At 38.7% G+C, this 22,471-nt stretch overlaps 1 protein-coding gene across 1 annotated transcript in view; it reads right to left on the bottom strand.

Annotated features, from left to right (window-relative positions):
* COL1A2 (collagen type I alpha 2 chain) overlaps positions 1–20,108 on the bottom strand; it is a 36,017-nt gene extending 15,909 nt beyond the window's left edge. Inside the window, exons 1-29 of the mRNA XM_022586155.3 lie at positions 19,894–20,108; positions 17,370–17,380; positions 16,755–16,769; positions 16,073–16,108; positions 14,860–14,952; positions 13,504–13,557; positions 10,657–10,701; positions 10,514–10,567; positions 10,369–10,422; positions 9,999–10,052; positions 9,525–9,578; positions 8,936–8,989; positions 7,263–7,307; positions 6,917–6,970; positions 6,772–6,816; positions 6,058–6,111; positions 5,424–5,522; positions 5,254–5,298; positions 5,048–5,146; positions 4,574–4,627; positions 4,307–4,414; positions 3,884–3,937; positions 3,684–3,782; positions 2,709–2,762; positions 2,161–2,259; positions 1,728–1,781; positions 1,189–1,242; positions 981–1,034; positions 657–710 (exon numbers count right to left, since the gene is read on the bottom strand). Of these exons, the coding sequence (XP_022441863.1) occupies positions 657–710; positions 981–1,034; positions 1,189–1,242; positions 1,728–1,781; positions 2,161–2,259; positions 2,709–2,762; positions 3,684–3,782; positions 3,884–3,937; positions 4,307–4,414; positions 4,574–4,627; positions 5,048–5,146; positions 5,254–5,298; positions 5,424–5,522; positions 6,058–6,111; positions 6,772–6,816; positions 6,917–6,970; positions 7,263–7,307; positions 8,936–8,989; positions 9,525–9,578; positions 9,999–10,052; positions 10,369–10,422; positions 10,514–10,567; positions 10,657–10,701; positions 13,504–13,557; positions 14,860–14,952; positions 16,073–16,108; positions 16,755–16,769; positions 17,370–17,380; positions 19,894–19,963 (1,719 nt within the window). The 5' untranslated portion in view covers positions 19,964–20,108. The remainder of the gene's footprint in view (positions 1–656; positions 711–980; positions 1,035–1,188; positions 1,243–1,727; positions 1,782–2,160; positions 2,260–2,708; positions 2,763–3,683; positions 3,783–3,883; positions 3,938–4,306; positions 4,415–4,573; positions 4,628–5,047; positions 5,147–5,253; positions 5,299–5,423; positions 5,523–6,057; positions 6,112–6,771; positions 6,817–6,916; positions 6,971–7,262; positions 7,308–8,935; positions 8,990–9,524; positions 9,579–9,998; positions 10,053–10,368; positions 10,423–10,513; positions 10,568–10,656; positions 10,702–13,503; positions 13,558–14,859; positions 14,953–16,072; positions 16,109–16,754; positions 16,770–17,369; positions 17,381–19,893) is intronic.
* Between the last annotated feature and the right edge of the window lie 2,363 nt (positions 20,109–22,471).

The raw sequence follows: 22,471 nt of genomic DNA, 5'->3' as shown, positions 1-22,471 counted from the left end.
ATGATGATGAACAATATCAGACATTGCCTATTTTTAGTTATATAACAGACTGCTTTCTTAATAGAAATGATCATATTCTGCACATTACCTAGTTAATTGTATACCCAAGTGTATCTCCTTTATTACTGACCAGCTGTCTCCTTAATGTGCCCCACTGTTGACAAAGGAGAGCAGGCCACAGAATGTAACTGAATTGAGGCACATTCATCACAATTACAGAAAAAATGACTCAGACTCATGCCCTGATTGTGAATAGCAGTGTCATGTCTGAATGCCAAGAAAAACACTAAAAGCAATTTTTCAGGGTCTAGTTTGATGGAAAATCAGTGCATTTATTTTTTTTACTATGGAGAGGGAAATAATTTGTATTTTAACATTACCAAGAACAATACAAAAAGTAAGGCTATTAAATGGAATGTTCATGATATTGTACTTCCATAATGTGATGTTTCATTCAATCCTTAAAACAAAGTAATTTGAATGAAAATGAGTAACTTGGCTCATTCTCTCCATCAGTACCAACATATGTAGAACACTATCATTAACATATGAAATATGAAGTTTCCTTTTGCATATTATAATTGCACTGCAGTAGGGTATTAAACAGAGGGAAAGTCCCAAGTTTAGGCGAATTTACTATCACTTGTTTTACTCACCCTTTCTCCTGCTTTGCCAGCTTCACCAGCTGTACCTGCAGGGCCAGGCAGACCCTAGATGGAAAAAAGACAAACCTCAATCTTTATGGCTATATTTGGGGGATTTTCTAATAATTGTTTTTTTGGGGAAATACCTAATATCAACATGATCACTAACTATTATGTGTTATTAAAGGATTACAGAAAAGTTTGCCTTGAAAAAATGTACGCTTCTTTGCTTCAGTTCTGAAACCAGGTACTGTGTGGTGGGGAGAGTGTTATATAGTTATTTACAGCTGGAGAGTCTGACCAAAAGCAGTAGTCTGTATGTTTTAGCTGACTTACCTGGAAGCCTGGAGGACCAGCGGGACCCTGTTCACCTTTTCCACCTGAGACACCCTGAAAGTGATAGGAAAGATTACATAAATAGAGATATATGCCACCATTGCTATCAAGCTACATAACTTTTAGACTGGAAAAAAAGAGATGGCCATTTTTGTGGGACTAGATTCATTTTAGTGCAAAATAGAGCAAGAGTGAGAGAAATACTCACCTGTGGTCCAGGAGGTCCCTGAGCACCATTGTTTCCATCAGGACCTGGAGCACCCTAAAATGTTCAACAGAAAGGCTCAGAGTTAGTTGCCTGTAAGTCAGACAATTTAAGATACCCCAAAGCCTCCCTCATGTATTACTTCCTCACAACAAAGCTTGTTATTTCAGCATGAATTGAACACATTGTGGCCAAGGCCCAAATACTACCTACGATATGGCTCATAGGAAGTCCATGGATGAAGGGCAATTTATGAAAGTCAGAGAATGCTACTAGCATATTCATAGCCTTTTAATCATAAAATGAATTAAATAAAAACCAAATGCATCCATAAATATTTTTGACTTAATATACATTCTGATTCATCATAGCTCACTGCCTTATAAGTGTGGTTAAAGAGAAAAGACATTTTGTAATGGTAAAAGGAAGCTTGGGGATGCCATCTTAGAAAGAAAGTGATGGAATGATATCAGATGGCCTCAAAAGATGTGTATCCTATGTGAATACTATGTGGATAGAGCCTCATAGAAGTTAGTACCTACCCGAGGACCGGCAAGACCAGCATGACCTTTTTCACCATTTTTGCCAGGATCACCCTATAATAAACATTAAAAAAAATACATTTAATGTCAAATTAACCATGACAATTTTGATATGTGAATTTCTTGCCTTTTTTCTTTTTTTTAGATTCCTAGTCCTTGAATTCTGTTATTTAAGGCATGATCCATCATCATGCAGCTCCAGATACAATAAAGTACACTTATGTCTGCAGGAGCATATGACTCAAGATGTGGATTTTCAGCAGGAACAATGATACACTGGAGGTCAACTTTTGTTGTGGTAAGTGGCTTGCAGTTTTCTTGTGTTGAAAGGAACCCCCTTGAGGTAGAGTGGACTGAGGCAGGAGAGAAATAAGAGTTTTGGTGAAATGTGGCAAAAAAGTGCCAAGGGAGAAGAGGTTCTGGTGATTCTTACAGTGGGGCCTTTGGGTCCAGGGAATCCGATGTTGCCAGGCTCTCCTCTTGTTCCAGCTGGGCCAATTGGTCCAGGCCTGCCATCAATACCAGGGAGGCCCTGAAACCAGAGTTTATTTAAAGTTTACTCAGCACAGGATCTCACAACCTCAAGCTTGTGATGCTGCCACAGGATGAAACAGAATCATTTTCTGATTGTATAGAGCTTCCTGTATAAAGTGACAATAAATTATGAATCCACTTTCCTTTTCTAAATAGGATGTCAGTACATGCACATCCAAGTCAATCTCATATGTACACAATTCCCTCTTTCTCCTCTCTTTTCATACCCTTGTCACCCTCTTCAATATTCCCTGCCATGTTTTTCTTTTTCCTTCTCTCCTTTTGCTCCTGTGTTCATTTGGACTCTGTAATTACAATCTATTACTTTGCATTCTCAGATATGTATGTGGCTAATATATATTTTCAATGTGTTCACATATAAATAAGCTACAGGAAACACTTGATAAGGGTGCAATAAGTGTCCTTGAAAATATAAGCGATACTTACCATCGGACCTTCTTTACCAGCTGGGCCAACATTTCCAGGGGAACCAGGAAAACCCTATAAAATAAATGAGGATGCTTTCCTATTGGCACTCTAACACATACACTCAAGGCTCCAATTAATTGAAATCTCACAAAAGCACTTTCCCCCCACTTTTTGTTTGTTGGCTAGGGCAAAACGTTAGGGGTATTAGTCACTAGCTGGGAGGTATGAAAGAGCTCTGAAAACTTTCTTCTTTCTATTTTTAATGCCTTTCCTTTTACTGAATTTTAGTGCAACTGATCCATTTAAAGATATCTCAAGAAACTGTTGAGCAACATACTATATGTGCAAAATGTATATATTTTTTTACCTTAGAATAGAAAAACAAATACTTTTAGTAAGTAATTTTCAAAGTGGATTTTTTAAATTGCTATATTTGGTGTCTTTATTACTTGTTTATGGTACAATGACAGTTGATACTCATCCGTAAGAGATAATGGAGGCAAAAAATTACTCTATTGCTATGGATTAGAGTGTCTACAGATCTAAAGGTCATTTCTCCATAGCTAGTGTGATGCTGAATACATTACAGCACTTTGTGATCGCTGGAAAAATGATTCACTTATGAATCTAATAAACTGATAATGTATAGTCCTAATATATTTCATGAACACCTTATATAAAACTCACAAATTGAGATAAAAGATTCATGCTGATAGGAGAACCAACCTAATTTGGATATATTAAAATAAATCTATTCTTCCAAAAACCTCACAGCCATTGTATCAAGTAATAAATAGGAAATTTATGAACTAACTAAATTCGTCAAAATATCTACTGGGCTTTGATAAAGTTAAATTAAAAAGGGAACCATCAGCAAGTCTACCAACAAATTAATTTTTGATTTTTTTTATTGTTGTCTTCAAATATTAATCATCCCTTTAGGAAAGGAAACAGTGCTAGGTGTGACTTGCTCAAAATCAATCTGAAACTTACTCGGGGTCCCATGAGGCCAGGCTCTCCAGGGCGACCAGAATCTCCACTGGGACCTCGCACACCAGCAGGGCCAGTTCCACCACGACTACCATGAGGGCCCTATTAAAAAGAAAGGGGAGGGGAGGTTGTTAACTCCAGTGACATACCCACGGCCAGAAGCATCAAGTTCCTTCCCAGGATGTGAGTAATAGACAACTTACCATGACACCAGCTCTGCCATCGGCTCCAGGAAGACCACGAGAACCAGGATTTCCCTGTAACAAAGTACATGAAATAGAAAAGAATTGGAGAGTATCCTTATATCAGGTAGGGCAGAAGTTATTGAAACATGGCATGCATGCAAGAAATCTTGATGACCTTAAGGGGGAGATACAATTACAAACCAAACCAAAAAACTTCATCCAAACCCCAAAGGACTGTGTGGAGGAAACCTTCTGCAAAAGTAGGTCAACATTGTTTCCAGACCAATTTTATAACATATCAAATTGAGAGTCAGTGATTTAATAAAGCAGATGGAAAGCAGATGTTTCCTTCATCTAGAAAATGCACTCAGTAATTCTGACCAATTCCCAACGAATGGGTGCCTCTGGTGTGTCTGGGTGTCAAGAGCATTTGGAACCTACCCTCAGCCCAGGAGGTCCTGGGGGGCCAGCGGATCCAATTTCACCAGTGGTGCCTCTCTTTCCTTCTTCGCCACTGGGACCAGGAGGACCTGTGGGCCCAGCAGCACCCTATTTAATGAAAAAACAAAAGAAGGGGTCACAGGAAAAGTAAAATTTGTGTTCATATCTAGCTAGAAAAAAAAGTAATAACTTAAAAAAAGTGAAAGTATTACTTTTTGGATTGAAAAAGTAGTAACTCCATAAAATTGTGATTATAGAACTACTTACGGGCTCGCCCTTGCTGCCACTCTCTCCTTTGGAACCAGCTGGACCAGGCTCACCCTAGGGTCCAATACAAAACAGTGGTCAAATGACAAACATTTGTCACAACTCTCTGGAAGACAAACATCAGGGGCTATTTACAAATCAAAGTAAAGAGAGCTTTAGTTCTCTAAGAAATATGCTCAGTTCATATTTAAACGACCTACAGGGGAATGGTCTTGGTTGAAAGGACAAGACTGGTATAATAGAAGTGTGCCTCACTGACCCTTGGGTAATGTTCTAGGATAGCAGAAGGGGTGTGTCTGTGTGTGTGTGAGGGAGAGAGTATACAGAAGTGTGCCTGAACTTACAGAAGAAATACACACTGAAAACGCTAAGGAAGAAATAAGGATAAGACGACAAGATGAAGTCTAGATGGGGATGAAGTGATGGTAGAGCTGGTATTTCAGAATGATGAAAGCATCAGCCATGACCACTTACAACAAGTCCTCTGGCACCAGTAGCACCAGCAGCACCAACAGGGCCAGGAATACCCCGGGGTCCAGGGAGGCCAGGAGCCCCAGCAACGCCTGGAAGGCCCTGGGAAAGAAACGCAGCATGGTCCCTCATGAGGCAACTGGCAGGAGAGACAGCATCCATTAAAATACCTTTAAAACCACAGCAGCACATTTTAGGCATATACTCACGGCAGCACCCTTAGCACCATGAAGGCCATTGGCTCCAGGGTTGCCCTGTGACGAAAAGGAAGGGAGAAAGATATGGTTCATAGGAGTATTTCTGGTCTTCTTTGACCCCACCTTCATTCTTTTTGTTTTCTTCCTTCTACTCAATGAAGTTAATGACAGTGGCTACTTACAGGAGGTCCAACAGGGCCAGAAACACCTGGAAGACCCACTTCACCACGGGAGCCCGCGGGACCAGCAGGACCAGGGTTACCGACAGGTCCAAGTTCACCCTAAAAACAGGAATGACGTTGAGGCATTAGTCAGCAAATAATGAAATAGCATATCTCTGTTTTTAGGTGGCCAAGTTTTATGCAAGTTCTTCAGAATTACAATAATTTCCCTTATCTGATCTGGTACCACAGGTTGGGGTTTGTGTTCCTATTTTCCTGGCCTGGTTCTGCCATCTTGGCTACCATTGCTGTCTTCACCTACCTCTGTCTCCCTTGGTAGAGACTCTGGTTCTCAGCCAGTCAGTCCCAGCTAGTTTGGGAGTATCCCAGAGGAACCCCAGGGAATCAGTTTCCATGTTGCCATCTCTACCTATGCTCATAGTGCTTGGGTACAGAGAGATCATCTATTTCAAGTTTAGAGTGAGAAAACTGGTCATTCTGTATCTGAGAAAACTGGTCAGTCTGTATCCATTTCGAAGGAGGGACTAATTAAGCTGCCTGTTCTGTAATTATCTATATGCAAACACAGTCCCTATCTTTCACATCACAATAAAATGTTTATCAAGGTAATGACAATGGTCACCAGCATTTTTACCTTGGGGCCAGGAGCACCTGGGAAGCCTGGAGGGCCAGCAGACCCAAGAGGACCCTGAAATCAAAGAAGGTGGAAAGAAGTTTCCTCTCAGTGAATTAACAAAACAATGGGATAGGGAGGGTGGGAGGGAGGGAGCCGTAAGAGGGAAGAGATATGGGAACATATGTATATGTATAACTGATTCACTTTGTTATAAAGCAGAAACTGACACACCATTGTAAAGCAATTATATTCCGATAAAGATGTTAAGAAAATAAAAATAAAAAATCAAGTTATTAGTGGAATGTTTAACAAAATACAAGTATGACCTGTGCACTAAAGCCTACAAAACGATATTGGAAAAAGAAAAGCCCTAAATAAAGTGATCATCAATTGAAACAAAAAATTAACAAAACAACAACAGAAGATTGAAGTGGCTTAGAGTGGCTTGATCTTACTTAATGTTGGCAAAGAGAAAACTGACAGCTAATCTGTTGTCATTGCTATGTTATCGAAGGGAAGACATTCCAGGTATCCCAGGTGAGGTAGATTTTACTTTATATATCAATTACAAACCTCAGGGATAGTAGTTCTTATAAATAGAACCTTTAAATGACCTCTTAGAACGTTTGGTAAGGTGTCTAAAATGGTGTTATTTCATAGGGAATTAATAAAGAAGATAGCTCCCATCCCACACTCTCAGTCCCTTCCAAATTCCTCAGTGTCACCACTTACAGCAGGACCCACAGGACCCACACTTCCATCACTTCCACGGGCACCCTATGAAGAAAATAAAGAAAAAAGTCAAGTGGAAAGTTAAATGGAACCTATTAGAAGATTTTTAAAAAGAATAAAAATGAACAAACGTGGAAGCACTCACAGCTGGGCCAGGGGCACCGACACGTCCTCTCTCACCAGGAAGCCCACGAGCTCCCTAGAAGCAGAAATATTTCCATTGAAATCCAGAATGCTAATTTAAGAAAAAGTTACAGGCATCATTTCCTTTTTCCAATTTCCAACATGCACAAGAATCCACTAGAAATAAATAGGTCTTGTTCTAATTCCAACTAAAAGGTAATGATTTCAATTAACTATGCAGAAGGCTATTAGAAAAAATCAAAGAATACAATGCCAAGGGAAATGGTAATTAGCAAAAACATTAAAGAAGTTCCAGCTTGCAAAGAGTGTACACATTTTTGATCTACAGTAAAGTAATCAATACTTACTATTTGACCTGGAATTCCATTTTCACCAGGGGCACCAGGTTCACCCTACATGGAAAAGAAAGATTGAGTTTTTTTCATTATATATATTAATTATTTTCTTCTGATTTGGTAATTTTTACACTATTACTTCAACTTCAACCATTCATATATTTTGTAACATTTCTTACATAGATTGTTTCTCAATTATGCCAATCACATACATTAAAAAAATTTATAAAATATGGGTTTTTATTTAGATAATACCAAATATCACAAAATCAGGGAGATGTGGTCTAGTGTTATTTACCCTTTCCCCAATTTTCCCCTTAGATTTTGGATATCATTTAGACTAGGCTTATATATTAGCAATGATAACATAAAAAGAGATGATAGGATAAATTGCTTTCAACGTAACCATATTTACCCTCTTTAAAGTTATTTTGAACACTCAATATTTTTATTTTTATAAAATATGCATGAAAAATTAAAGCTTCATAATATTTTATAAAACTGTCTTATTTACTTCCAATCTACATTCTTTTTTTTGTTGTTGTTTTTCCAATCTACATTCTTATCTTGAGTAAAAACCATGTTGGTGGGGTAGTGGTGGTAGTGATGGTGGGGTAGTGGTGGTAGTGATGCTGGTGCTGGTGGTAATTTAATACAATGGCACATGAAAAGGAACTTTCCTTCAAGATAATCTAATTTATATATAGAGGAAACCTGGTTTTCGAGACCATTTAAGGACCCTTCATTTCTAGGATTCTATCTGAAGTGTATTCTTTGTGAGTAAGCACTAGAGTGGGAGTCAGGAATTCTAGACTGTGCCCTTCTAACTTCTAGATGTGTGACTTTGGGCAAGTCACTCACTCTCTCTAAGCCTCAGTTTCCCTCATCTGCAAAATGAGAGGGTCTCCAAAGCTCCTTGCAGCCCTAACATTTTATGATGCTGTGATCAGTAGTCTGAGCTCTTATATTAGGCTCCAGGGAGAATGAGTTTGACCTTATCCATTGGTGTGGCAGCTGGAAAGTTAGAATGGATTCTCCATATTCATGTTCATTTCTGGTCCCACTAGTATTCCTTACTCATTAATTTGTGATTACGTTGGTATTCACTTTAATATCACATTATCTCCTTAATAGGAGAGAGAACATTTTATAGTTGAAAATGCTGTCAGAGAAGAGCCCAGCCAAGAGATAACACACTTCTGAGACTTTAATTACCTAATTAAAATTTTTTTGAGTGTGCACAGATAAATCACAGGAAAGAGGTTGAAAAGTATATTGTGACATGAATGTACCCATCTAATTAGTGCATGGCAAAGGAGAATTTACTATTTAAAATAACATAGTGTTCTAGTATCTGATTATATGTTTATTTACTTTTATTTTGGCTGCAGAGATCGACTAAAATTATAGGAGGAAAGGAAATGGAGGAAGAAATTATTGACATGTTTTTTAATCTCAATTGCTTAATAGATATTGAATTAAATAAATATTATTAATAATTGGCCTTTTGTTACAGAATCCCATAGTCCTCACCACTGAAGGATTTAAAGTATTGAAGAGGAAATAAGATATGCTTCAGAATATGATTAGCCTTCAGTAAAAATATACTTTCTGATGGTGATGGGAAATTACAATCAATTTTTAAAAAATTTTTTTAAAAACAGTGCTTCTGATTTAGTATTTACCTTCACACCTGGAGTACCAGGCTGTCCCTTCAACCCGTCCAGACCATTGTGACCCTGAAAGGCAAATCCTTATTATTAAAATGCTATTCCATTACAGCGTTTGGTCAACTCAAACATCTTGTATCTTTGCAGTTAATATCTCCTGCGTGAATCTTGTGACTGCTTCTGTAGAATGGAGTCCCATTGCCCCAGCTCCCAACAAACTCCCTCTGCTGCCCTAGGTAAGTCACTAAACCTCCCTACACTTGAAAGGGAAGGATAAAGAACTAGATGCTCTCTCATGTACTTTCCATCATTAATAATTTTATGATCTTCAGAGGGCTTTAAATACCTCTTAAGTTATGCCCATTTTATACCATTTTCCCTGTAGGGATCCTCCTTTCTTGGAAGCTATGAACAGACTTAAAAAAAAAAACAAAACTACACCCCACTTTACTTTCCGGCCCCCTTACCCTTTAACTCTCTCTCCACTCTGGCAAATTCCAGGAATTTGGAAGCAAATATGTGTCATCCAGGAGTTTAAATATAGTTGAGGTTTTTACTAAAAGTAATCAACATTTTCTCCTCTGTGGGTAAAGAGTATGCTCACCCTAATGCCCTTGAAGCCAGGGAGTCCAGGAGTTCCAGGGAAACCACGAGCACCCTTAAAAAGAAACATAGAAGACGACGAATGACGTTTTTGTCCTAAATAAAAAGACGATGATTTCTTCCCTCCAAAGTGTTTCTTCTCATCAAAGTCCAAGCTTGGAATCAAAGACTAGTATATGTGTAAGCACAGAGCAGCAAATAAGTTGCTCTAATTTGAGTAGCTAATACTATGGTACTTGTAGAACACACAATTTAGTTGTTTAAAGGATGCTCACCATCATTAATATTACATTATTTGCATTAATAAAACCTGTATGCATTCTTAACTAGGCTCCTTTATTTGTCAGATGCCTTCAGTGAGTGTTATAAGTATGACTTCTATGTTGCCACTTAGTCTGATTCTAGTTTTAGCAACTATCTTATATGTGAGATACCTCTGATGTTTGGACTATATACTGTTGTAAAAAAATCTCACCTGTGGCCCAACAACTCCTCTCTCACCAGGTCGTCCAGGTTTTCCAGGGTGACCCTAAAACATGAAAGCATCACAGGGTAAACCCTTTCTTGGTAAACTGTCAGATGATAGTCGGTGCATCTTGGTTTTTACAACAGGGAAAAAAGGCATCATGTAAAAATGTGGATCCAAATATATATTTAATTAACAATTATATTTCCTTAAATACAAGAAAATTAATTATTATTTCATTAAAATGTTATTATCCATATGGGGAAAATTATGTCAGGCATATTCAGCTTTTGGCAGAATACTTAATTTGAATCTAGAAATTCTGTTGAGGCAGGAGTATTTAAATGGCATTTGGAAATGCTTACGAGTAAATACTTACATCCTCACCAGCCTTGCCAGGAGGGCCAGGTGGACCACGAGCACCTGCAGGACCCTAGGAAAATGGGAGACCCATTGTTTTGTTAATGCTATATTAAGAAACTTCTTGAAAAAAATATTTATCACAAAGGGGGAAAAGTACTCACAGTTTGACCAGGCTCACCAGGCTCACCAGGAGGTCCTTGGAAACCTTGAGGGCCCTAAGAAAAAACAGTATGTCACATTGCAAGCCTTTATTTAATTCTTTGTCTTTTTTACATAAGAGAGATTACAAGCTTTCGGTACTTACAGGGGCTCCAGATGCACCAGGAGGGCCTCTAGGTCCCATCAAACCCTGTAAAGAGGACAGATATAGTTAGCACTGACAAGTCGTCATGGCCTAGGGTTGGGTTAGACAGGACTAGCTTAGTAGTGCCATAGACGTTTTGTGATGGACAAATGAACAGAATTGTCCTGGTCTCATTTCACAGTTTTTGTTCCTCTCGAGGAAGCATTTAAGGACCCAAGTTTCCTCCACTGTTTTCTCTGCCTTTGCTTTCACCTTTGCCCCTCCTAATCCAAATCAGAACTCAGTTAGATGAGGTGGCCACAGGTTCCTTAAAGTTGTGCACAATTGGGCATATTGAGATTGCTCTAATGCAATGAAGTGACTCAGTCTTTCCACAGTACAGAATATACAACTGCCGTTCATGCAGCTGACGAAGCATTTCCATTTGGATTTCCTTATCATATGTCATCTCATATCATACTCAGCTAAGAAATTGATATTTTTATTGCCACAAGGGGCATAAATTGAAAAGGATCAAAAGTCTTTCTTAATGATTAGAGGGAGGTTTGTTATAACCTTACAACTCCTTTAAGGGCTATTGGTGACTGATGAAAATGTCAAACAAAAGTGGATATAGTAAGGGGTGAAGGAAAAATAAAATATTATTGAAACATCCTACTGGAAGAATCTATTATATGCTACTATTATTGAAAATATGGCCCAAATGACAGCAGGTTGTTCTCGCCTTTGTTCTTCATTCTGTAGCACACAGAATAAAACAGAGTGTTACTAGTTTGGAAGCTAAATACACATTGTGACTCCCCTTTGCAAGGCCTGTGCAAACTCTTCTGTAGGGGCCATTCCTCTAATGCTGAATATATTGCACAGACAAGTCTCAGTTAATTTGTTCACGACACATCAAGCATGGGGACGCTGCAGTCAAGTCTGCCCCACTGTATTAATGCCTAGAGTCAAATAATATGGATTTTATTAAAAAGCTCATCATCTTAATTATGAGTTATTTATTTGGTTTTAGAAATTGCTTCAAAGTTAAAAGAAACTGTCACTTTTCAATCAAAATAATATTTTTAGGTGTACATTAAAAATAATTTTCCTTGACACCATGAATTTTTAATTATATTTATTCATTTTTCCATGTATTTGCAACAATTTCATTTACATAAAAGGTAGTTTATTTTGTGGAGGCTGTGAGATGGATGATGATTATTCATTAATTCAGAGAAGGACCCTGTGGGGTTTTATAGTTATTGATTTTCCAACATGGAAATTTATTTTAATGCTTTACTGCTGCCTACCTCTCCTATTTGTGAAACATATCTGTTGATTACATATGTCTGTGAATGTGTGTGAATGTGCAAGCTTAAATTATATTTCACTGATATTTAAAAGTAAAACACTGTGCTATATGCCCCCCAGAGAGATGTTCCAAAGTCAGGGGAATCTGAAATCCATATTAATTTTCCAGGCTTATGTAGGCTTTTTTTTTTTTAATTAATGCTTCACATTTTTTTCTTTTTAGCTTCTTCTTGAGATATAGGTACTGCTTTAAAACTGACTAATGTCCAGCATTAGCTGAAATGGCTGATTTCAAATATCCAATATAAACAAAGCCAAAAGAAAATCTCTACTTCTTCATTTCAGATATGAATGCTTTAAATTACCATGCAAAATCAGGAAATTGGAAATCATCAATTAACGGCATATTACTTCTCAAGTGAGAGTTTTAATTTACAGAAAATATCGTCTTGCCCTTACCGTGTATTAGCTTATTGCGAACCATTAGCTCCAGCAGAACATCTTTTGAAGACAGAGCACTGAATGCATTGTCCAGGTAAAATTTATATTTTAAAGACTATCTTAACTTGGGCATATAAATACCTTTGTTTGCAAACAATTAATTAAAAATCACTAAATTATGTGTGGGTATGTACTAAACTGCAGTGTTTAATCAACTTAACATTTTTATTTCCAGCAGTTTTCCCCTCTATTTTTTACATACTAGTATATATTTTGCATGCTCATATCAGTTTTTTTTCCCCCTAACACATCTCACTAATGCTTGTTAGAAGGTTTACTTGTTAAAGATAGACCATCATCATCATAGTCATATTCCCTCCTATACTGATTTATAATTAGACTTTAAAAAAGAATTTTTTATCAAGATGGATAAAAAGAAACATTTCCTATGTTGTTAATTCCTTGAGGGAGGGTGGGAATCTGTCATATTCACTGCTATATCCCAAATGCATAATATAGTTTGGGTCTTATCGAAGACCAACTTGGTAAATACTTGTTAAATAAAGTAATGTTTTATTCAAGTACTGGATACATGAGCCATGATGTTGAATATCAGACATCTTGCCTGGCATTCTGTCATTAACCACATATATGACCTTGGGAAAGGGCTTAAACTCTCTACCTAGAAAATGAACGGGCTACTCTAGAACTTGCTGATCCTTTCCAGCAAGTTTATAGAACTTAATAGTTCTGCGTCTCTGTGGGTTGCTTCAAATTCGAGGCAATGTTAAAGTGCATAAAAAAATTAGAGTGATTACTTTTCTGAATTAAGTTGGTTTACCTAAATTATGATTACTACGTCCAGAGATTATTTCTTGGATATATAAATATCTGATCTATCCTAAGGAGGCATGTTTGTAGAAAAAAATCAAACCCACTAACCTAGGCTTAGATTTTTATAGATTTGAATACAAAGAGAGCTGCTGCTTTTATCTGATCTGAGTATTGAGTATTAAACTAGGTAGCTAAATAAATGGCAATGTGAAATTTAACATAAAGTAAATTCTCTATTCAGTAATTTTTTGGCTAGATAAAAAGAGATAAACATACCATTGGTCCAGGGCCAATTCCAACTCCTTTTCCATCATACTGAGCAGCAAAGTTCTAGATGGGGAAAAAAAAAAATATATATATATATATATATATATATATATATAAATAACTATTGGCCATGTAGTTCATTTTCTCATTCTACTAAAGATTTTTCTGTTGTTGTTTAAAAGGAAGCAGTATTTCTGACATAATTATTAGTTTAGACTTCCATATTGAGCTAAATTCCTAAAAATTCAGGAGAGATACAAGTTTAAAATTTAGTCCACACCTAGTTTGAAATAGGGAGCTTCCCTACCTTATTTTTGAAACTTTTCCTGCCCTGTTAACCCTCTCACTCAAATCCCCACCCCCTACCTGTACACTGAGGAAGACAGCTTTCTAAACTTTAAAAGTCAGTGAGGGCCCCTGATAAATTAAGCAGAACCCAAGAGAACAACTTTATATTTCTACCTGTTGCCCTGCTCCTCCATGAATACACAAAATGACTAAGAGACCTTTTTCTTGCTGTAGTTTCAAAAAGGATATAAAGAGTTTTAAAGTTTAGAGGAAAATTAAATTAAAATGCCCCTTGGAAGATTAAACTTTTAAAAAATAGTTCACAGTAATAGCTTTACTGTTAAAGATCTCTCTTACAGTGGTAGACCTATTAAGAAAGGTGCTTTTTAATGCACTCAGTAGATAAGCAATCATAATAAGATCTTTGGGGGAGAAAGGTCTTATTTTACTGGTATACAGTTGGGTATTAGAATCAGGCTTCTGATTCATAGTGCTAACCAATTAAGCAAATATGTTTTCCTTCCTGCAGTGAGGCCATTTGGCGCTCATACCATTGTTAAAGCATAAAGCTAAAAGAAGATATTAATGAAAAAGAGAAATGTACTTTTCTCAAATTAGTTTCAAGCAAATTAAACCAAAAACTGCTTTGAATGTTGGTTCAGTAGACTTCAAGCCAAGGAGAATAAAAAGAGTAGGATGTTTGTGAAATTGCTTAAGATCAGGGATTTCATTTATAATTCAATCTAATCAAACTTTTTAATAATGCAACACCTCTTATTTGTGCCCTACTGATAAAAGATATTAAATTCCCAAATTAAATAATGGTCACGAGGGCTGCAGCTACCTTCCCCGAACACAAAGACCTGTCCTGTAATTGACAAGGGCTCACAAAGACATCGGGCAAAGCAGAATCTTGAATGAAGAAACCAAAGAAATGAAATAAAATACTATACTAATATCCAAATAGCAGACTCTCCCTTAAAACTACTAAAAATAAATTCCACAATGAATCTTCTTCCAATACAGGTGTAAGAAACTGAAGTTAGCTAAAAGTTAAGGATACTTAAGACACCTTACCCCACCAAGACCAGGGGGACCAGGAGGACCAGGTGGACCAGGTGGGCCTGGGATACCATCATCACCATCTCTGCCTGGTGGGCCTGGTGGACCCTGTTATGTAAAAAGTGAATTAAGTCAGGGTTAGACAGACTCTGCAGAAACCTAAAGGAGACCTCAGAATACATGTGGTAAGATTAGTTGGTCAGAATGTACAAGTGGTGTGGAAATTTAAAATGCCATATTTGCCACTATTGACATGGGTCTATTTTAGAAGGAGGTGTCTGAAGAAGACACAAGACAGGATAGTTCCTCTTGGAAGAGGACTATGTCAGCCATTGGATATTAATTCATAACAGAGCTCCAGTATTCAGATGAAGATAAAAATTATAGCTAAAATTTATAGCTATAAATTCATATGGTTAACAGTGCACAGTGATGTACTGTGTATATTGATTGTCAGTTTCTGACTGATGAACTTACTCAATTGTTTTGGTATGTTATGTATGAAAAGCAGATTAATTGATATGATAATTAATAGTTATTTTATCACAGGGTAGAAAATCCTGCAGATTTCCTACCATTAACACTATTTATGTTGTTAAAGTAATTTACTGACATAACCCTACCTCTAATAGATTGCTTGAGTGGAATACATTTAAGTCTGCACTTCTCGATGGATACAAGGTATAGGTATTTATATATTGATGAAAGTGTCATATAATGAAACCATGTGGTTATACCTGCCACATAAGCATAGCAAGGAGATCTAAGAATACGATGAATAAAATGCAAGCCTAACTTGTACATTTATTAATTTAGACAGAAACATGTTGTTGGCTGCTGTTTAACTATTATTCCCAGCCTAGATAAGAGATCTTACTTGAAAAGCAAACAAAACATGTTAAAAAGAGAAGGGCCATGTGGTGGTAGGTAGATATATTTCCATTATGTATGTTTTGGACAGGTCAACTAAAAACAAAGAAAGATAGACCATGCAAAGAATATGGCTGTCTGTAATAGTTCTACTTTCTTAAAGGATAATCTTGACCTAAAAAGAATATTGATTATATATAATAATGCTTATTCACTTTCTGTAAGGCATTATTTGCTTTAAAGGTAGGCAATTATTTGGATACATAATATCCTTATAAATTGTCAGTCTCCTGTAGTTTCTAATATGTAGTTATTAAAATATGGGCCAAAGCCCTTTAATAGTTCAAAAATTACACACCCTTTCTCCACGTGGTCCTCTATCTCCAGTTGGGCCCTATGAGGAAGGTAGAAACAGCACAATAATAAATGTCTAGGCAATTTCCAGTGAATGAGCAAAACAGTCGTGATAATAATTAGTCGGTAAGGCTGATCTAACCATAATGTTATTAGATAGTGGCTATAAAAATGGCACAGTACAATAGACAAAAGTACTTTGTTTTTATTATAATTACATGTAATTTTTTTAAACTGGGAGATTGGAGGCTATAGTCTCCAGCATTAGGCCAATATTATGACCACTATTTTTAGAAAGATGATTTCTGTGGATAAAATTATCATTTTGTAACATCGATAACAGCATATTTATATAGTCAAAGCCCTTTAAAATAAACTTTTGTTTATCACATATAATTAACATAATACTCATTCCATCTCCAGAACAAAAACAAGTCTTTTCTTTTCCTTTAGTATGTAAATCACCAGTTGTATAATATAAGTATAATTAGAGATGACTCTGGAAGATAATAAAGCTTTGTTATCTTACACATCGAAGCTATTTTATTTTATGGTTTAGCTAATGCATATTCATGTGGGCAAAATCTTGACAAAGTATTTTCCTTCTGTAGTGTACCATAAATTTAGTTAAATTGTAAGTTATCGCTGATCATTTCAGGTACTATGGAGAAGTATTGGATTCTTACCTTTCTTGCAGTTGCCTAGAAAAGAATAAGTAAAGGATTATTATGAGGAAGATTATATAAATTTTAAAATGGCTCCCATTTCCATGTAGTGTACAAACATACCTACAGAGTATATATATTTTGCATTACTATTATCTTAATATCTCAAAGCACAATTTAAAATTTTACCAATAAATAAAATAAAATACATATAGAATCCAGATATATACTTATCTGTAATTATGCCCCAAATTCAATTCATGAACTAAGAATTTGTTCATAATAATCTTGCAAGTGATTCCCAGGGAGCAATAAAGTTCTCTAGCTGGGTGAAGTCTTCTAGTTCGTAGCAGCTGATGCTAAAACCCAAACTTCCACTGGATAATTTACTCTCTTTTCTTATGGGTGTTCGTTTTAGGGTGGTCTTATTCAGTAGCCCCGCCCATTTCAGAAATTGGGGTGGGTACTTTCTAAGGCAGCCAGAAAGGATTGACTACCATAACTCCTGATGATTATTTTGGAAATTCGAGTTGGTCAATATCAATACAGCCTCCTTTTCCTTCCCCAGAGAAGACATTACTGGGGCCAAGGCAATCAAAGTCTAAAATAACAAATTCAAAAAATAATTTTACTCACCTCTTGTAAAGCTATAGAGGAAAGGGGAAAGAAAGAAATAATTATTAGTATTATTTCATTGATCACTAGCAGTGACTAACAAATGGGTATATTAGTCTATAAAATTGACTTACCTAATTAAAGGACAAATTGTCTTTTTTATTAAGAATATTCTAATGACTTAGAAATTATGCACGTCAAAATTATGGCAGGGATCAGCAGGATGATTTGTTTTCAATATTAATATGTAAGTATATTTTGAATTAAATTGTTAATTATTTACTACTTTATAACTGCTGTGAAATATTAATGTGTCTAAAGGATACTTCTAATGTTTAGTAATTAAGATGCTATATTGCACAGGTGAATCACTGAATATGAGCAAAACCAGTATATTGATGAGGAAATAATTTGTATTAGACAATTTTTGATACTTAAAAATTTTAAAAGGGGGAAATTTAGGAAAGTACGTTACCTAAAGTTTTTTTCTAAAACGTTAACGTTACAGAGTTTGTACCTTCTTAATGTCCTTTTTCAAAAGGTCTAATTTGCAAATAAGTCACCATGAAAATGGATTCATTCGGACATCTGAAATTTTGCTTTAAATAGGTTCACTTAAGTTAGGTAAGGTCATTTTACCAATGTGTATCACTTTTGTCCCCGAGGAAGAATTGCTCTGTATAAATGGAAAAACTGTGGATTAAAGATCTAGAAAAATAATGGGAAAAATACACTAAAGGAATATCCTCCCCCTTTGCCATAATTGCTATAAGCCTTTAAAGACTGAATTCCTCTCCTACGGTATAAAAATTATAGGTTAACACAGGATATAAGGCCAAGCTGGCAACAAAATGAATCACCCCTAAAAATTGCTTTAATTAGGTGGCCAAGAAGTGTGCCATTTGGAGTGGGAACAGCTGCTGCAACAGTCACAGTTCAGGAGGGTGGACCATATCCAGCACTGACATTTAAGGGCAATTTATGAGAATTACTTTTAAATTAGGAAAATGATATGTTTACTTCATTGTGTTCATCAGTAGGAAGAATAATTATGCCTGGACTTGATTAACAGAAGTTCTTATGATTTTGGAAATTTGCCTTTTAATTATTCAGACTGAGCCACTTTGAAGAATGTGTGTTTGGTAACTTTTATTCAGACTGTAGTTGGATGTTGATCAGAAGGTGAATTGCCCTTTGTACCTTCAAACTTTCCTAGGTCTATTTTCATCTTTTCTCTAGGAGACAACTCTTTCCCCCTGCCACCCTCAGATCTCATTAAAAAAAATGAACTCGATAATATGAATTTGTTCAATACAACTATTCCTTAGTATTCACAGTGTGTATACTAAAAGTGGATGAAGGGCGAAAACACACATACACACACAAATGCATCAGTAATACACCGTGGCATGTGGGTGGAGCAAACTTTTAGAGTGTTGGGTGTGGCCAGATCCCCCTCTTTACCCCATCAAATCAGTGTCTTTGGTAATTAGTCAGCCATTTTCAAGGCAAAACCAGACTGATTTTCTTCATTCTATCTTAACATGGAAATCTGGTCATAAAACCTACAGCTGGAAAGCAGCCTTGGAGTCCATCCAATTTCTATCCTGCATTTTAGAAAAGGCTCGGTTTGACTTGCCCAAGGTCACATGATAAATTATTGGCATGGGAAAAACCGGGTCTCCTGAATCTCAGATCAGTGTTGATATTTCCCAACTTGCTATGTTCAGAATGCCTGTCTTTGGGAACATATTAAAGAGATAACTCTGGCTCAACAAAAGGCAGGGCAGATTTTAGCTAAATAATGTTACCATTTCCATGACCAGGTAATGAAATGAGAAGCTAATTTTACTTTTCAGAATGTATCCATTTTTCTTCCCAGGATACACTGACTAGCTATTGGGATTGGCTTCAGTGAGAAATGCAGATCATTCTCTGTATAAACCTGTGGAGTCTTTAAATGGGGATTCCATAAACCTTAAGCCCTGGACCCCTGTGCTCTCATTGTCCCCCTCCAGAGGGCGCCTGGTGGTCGTCATCATCATCGTCGTCATCGTCATCATCATCCAGACCAGTCTTAAAACACCCAGAAGAGAAAAGCCTTTAGGAGGTGAGTTTTTTTATTACTAAATTAAGGGCTTTCCAAACCAGGCCTCAAGTTTCACAAGGTGGGCATCAGTGCAGTTTTGGGGCCTTTTAGGCTGAGGCCTCTGCCTTCCTTCATCATGTCCGTTAATATCTCATCCTTAAGGAAAAGGATTTCTGCTCCCTTTGAGCTTCACTAACTGGAGGATCCAGATCAAGTTAACAGGTTCACTCTGAGTTGAGAGAAAAGTTCCCTAACTTTTGGCGAGAGTCGAGCCTTTTTCGTTTTCATTTCTAAAGTATTTTCCATGTTTCTCATAAATGCCAGCGTTTCTCCACATGCCAGAGAGCCTTCCCTCCAAGCTGTACCTAGAACTTTGTTAGGTTTTCCTTTTCAGACCAGGTGCCCACCCATCTAACCTCTTTCCCGGACTGCCCGAAACAAGCTGAAGGCACTTACATTGGCATGTTGTTAGGCACGAAGTTACTGCAAGCAGCAACAGAGTCCGCGTATCCACAAAGCTGAGCATGTCTACCACCTAGACATGCAGACTCCTTGTGTCGCAGAGCCCCTGGGTCACCGGCGGAGGTATCACCTGGCGGGCGCAGGCATACAGTCGTGGCGAGTACCTCCAACTTCGCCGAAACCTCCTGCCGCCTTGGTGCTAAAATAATAAAGCCCGGATCTGCCCTATTTATACGGCCAAAGTTTCTCTGGCCCGAGGGTGCTTCCAAAAGCGCTTCCACCAATGGGAGGGCTGGGGCTGGGGCCCCGGGCAGCCACAGCTGGGAGGAGACTGCGGGGGCGCAGAGGAGGGAGCGGAGGGGGGAGGGACGTGGCCACGGGGCTGGCTTCTTAAATTGGTTCCATCCTTTTTGAGGACGTGGACACTTTTGAGGCTTTCAAGGGGAAACTCTGACTCGCTGTCTGCATACCTCCGCCCTCCCCATCTCCCCCGGCCCTCCCCCGCCCTTCCCAAGTTTGGAAACACTTCTGTACACGTCGGAGAGCTCTGCTGACACCGACGTGGGCAGAGTTCTCAGATCTCCGGGCAGCCGGGCAGCTGTAGAAGGGACTGGAGCCCAGAGATCAAAGCAGGAGCTGTCCAGCTCTGCCTACCTGGTGCCCCGCGGGCCACCGGCAGGGCGGAGGGCCGGCGGGCGCGGAGGGGGCAGGGGACCAGGGAGCAGGATCCGACTGCGTGGCGCAGCCCGAGGCCGCCCTCCCTCCGCCCCCTCCACCCCGCCCCCACCCCCGCCCAGCTTTTCTCTCTCTCTGGGGCGTCTGTGTGCCCACTTTTTCAGCAGTAATGCGCTCTCTCTCTTCTGGCTCCGGGAAAGGGTGAGAGGGGGGTTCAGTCGGTGGAGGGTTTACTTGGAGTCCGAGGACGCCCACCGTTGGGAGGGTGGGGAGGGAAGAGGGCTAGGGTCAGCGTGGCATCCAGCACCAGGGAGGATATGCTTTGCGCACACCAGACTAGACCGAGCCACGGCGGAAATCATACGACCTCCTCGCTTCCCTCTGTTGAGGCTGATTCTAAACCGAGGCTTTGGGGATTATCTGGCCCTGCAAAGTGACTGCAACTGACCAACACGGACTCCTTTCTTACTTCGCAGTCTCTTTCTGAGGTTGCGGTGGAAAAGTCCACGCCCTCCCCTTCGGGTTTCCAGTCTCCCCCTCCTCTTCTCCACAGACTCCTTGTCTGGATTTACCAGCTACAGCCCGAGCCTAGATTTAGATAAGCCCCCAGTGAGGCGCCGCCCGCTATCCCTTTTGTCCTCTCTGCCCATTCATTCACCGACCCCACACTTACGGAAAACGCCCAAGCACCTCCCAGCTGATCTCCACACCTTGGAGAAAACGCCTAGGCCATCTAGAGGGACTTCTAATTTGAGTCTGGGATACAGGCTGTCTTCTCTGGTAACACCTCAAGCGGAGCTCCCGCCAACGTGGGTGTTAGTTCTCTCCCCACCACCCACGTTAGGGAGAGAGCTCCTTCTCCCCTTGAGGACGCTTCCCACTCTCTGCCCCCCACCAGGGAGAGGAGAGGACCCTGAGGCCTTGGAAATGCGAGGCCAGAACTCTTGAGAATCTAGAATACTGAGTGCAGTCAGCTTCAGTGGCTGGCCCTTTCCCCAACCCTTCTGAGATGGCATTCCAGGTCCAGAGGAAAGGCCATCGGTCCGGGCTGTGCCTCTGCTTGCTCAGCACCCGCAATGAGGCAGCCATTCTCTCCCAGAAGTCAGTGCAAAAGGGGCATCTTTAGGTCAATTCTGTCTCCACCAAACAGAAATGAGTGGGCTGTAGTTCCTTGCTCATCTTTTTTCCTTTCTTTCCCCCAGCTCTCCGCTCCTCCTTCCCCCCTGCCCCCCACCCCGTACTTTAAGGAAGAATTTCTGCCTAACTCGATCAGCAGCTGCTGTAAACCAAAGGGATTGAATGTTCTTAAACTGGTTGCTTCCTCTAAGCTTATAAACAAACAAACAGCAAAGTTAATTGAAATAAAAGAGAACAACCAAAAACTATATATATATATAAAGAAACCTTTTATTCTAATTAAGAGCACTGACGTGGGAGATAACTTGAGAAGACTTTTTGAAATTGTAGTACATTTTTTGGAAATGTGATTATAATTTCCCTTTTAGCATAACAAAATGCTCAGCAAGGTTTTGAGAATTCGAGAAATTCAAGCACACATTTATAAACTAAAGGAAACATATCTCCGCAGAGTAAACTGGAAACTGATGCAAATACCAAACGCTGCCGGGCTCCCTCCCTGCTGACGTGGCAGAGTTTGAAGCAGGCAGTCGGGAGCGTTTGGTGGGAGGCCCTGGATCTAGAGGAAACAATGAAAATGGAAAAAACTGAAGGGGAGCTTTTCTTTTTTAAGCGGGAGACAAATTTTTGTTCCAGCAGTTTTTACGCATTATTTTGCCCTTCTCTTTCTCTTAACCATCACTTACTGGGGAGGATAGTTAATTAAGTGTTTGTGTTATTGGAGGAGTTCTTTAATGCTTACATTTAGGTCTCTGTTAAA

This window comes from Delphinapterus leucas, chromosome 9 (assembly GCF_059928025.1).
Source record: "Delphinapterus leucas isolate spDelLeu-1000000601 "Yukka" chromosome 9, BTC_Dleu_Yukka2, whole genome shotgun sequence".
Classification (NCBI taxonomy): Eukaryota; Metazoa; Chordata; class Mammalia; order Artiodactyla; family Monodontidae; genus Delphinapterus; species Delphinapterus leucas.
The sequence above is the reverse complement of the archived record's forward strand: the minus strand, read 5'-3'. Positions and strand labels throughout refer to the sequence as shown.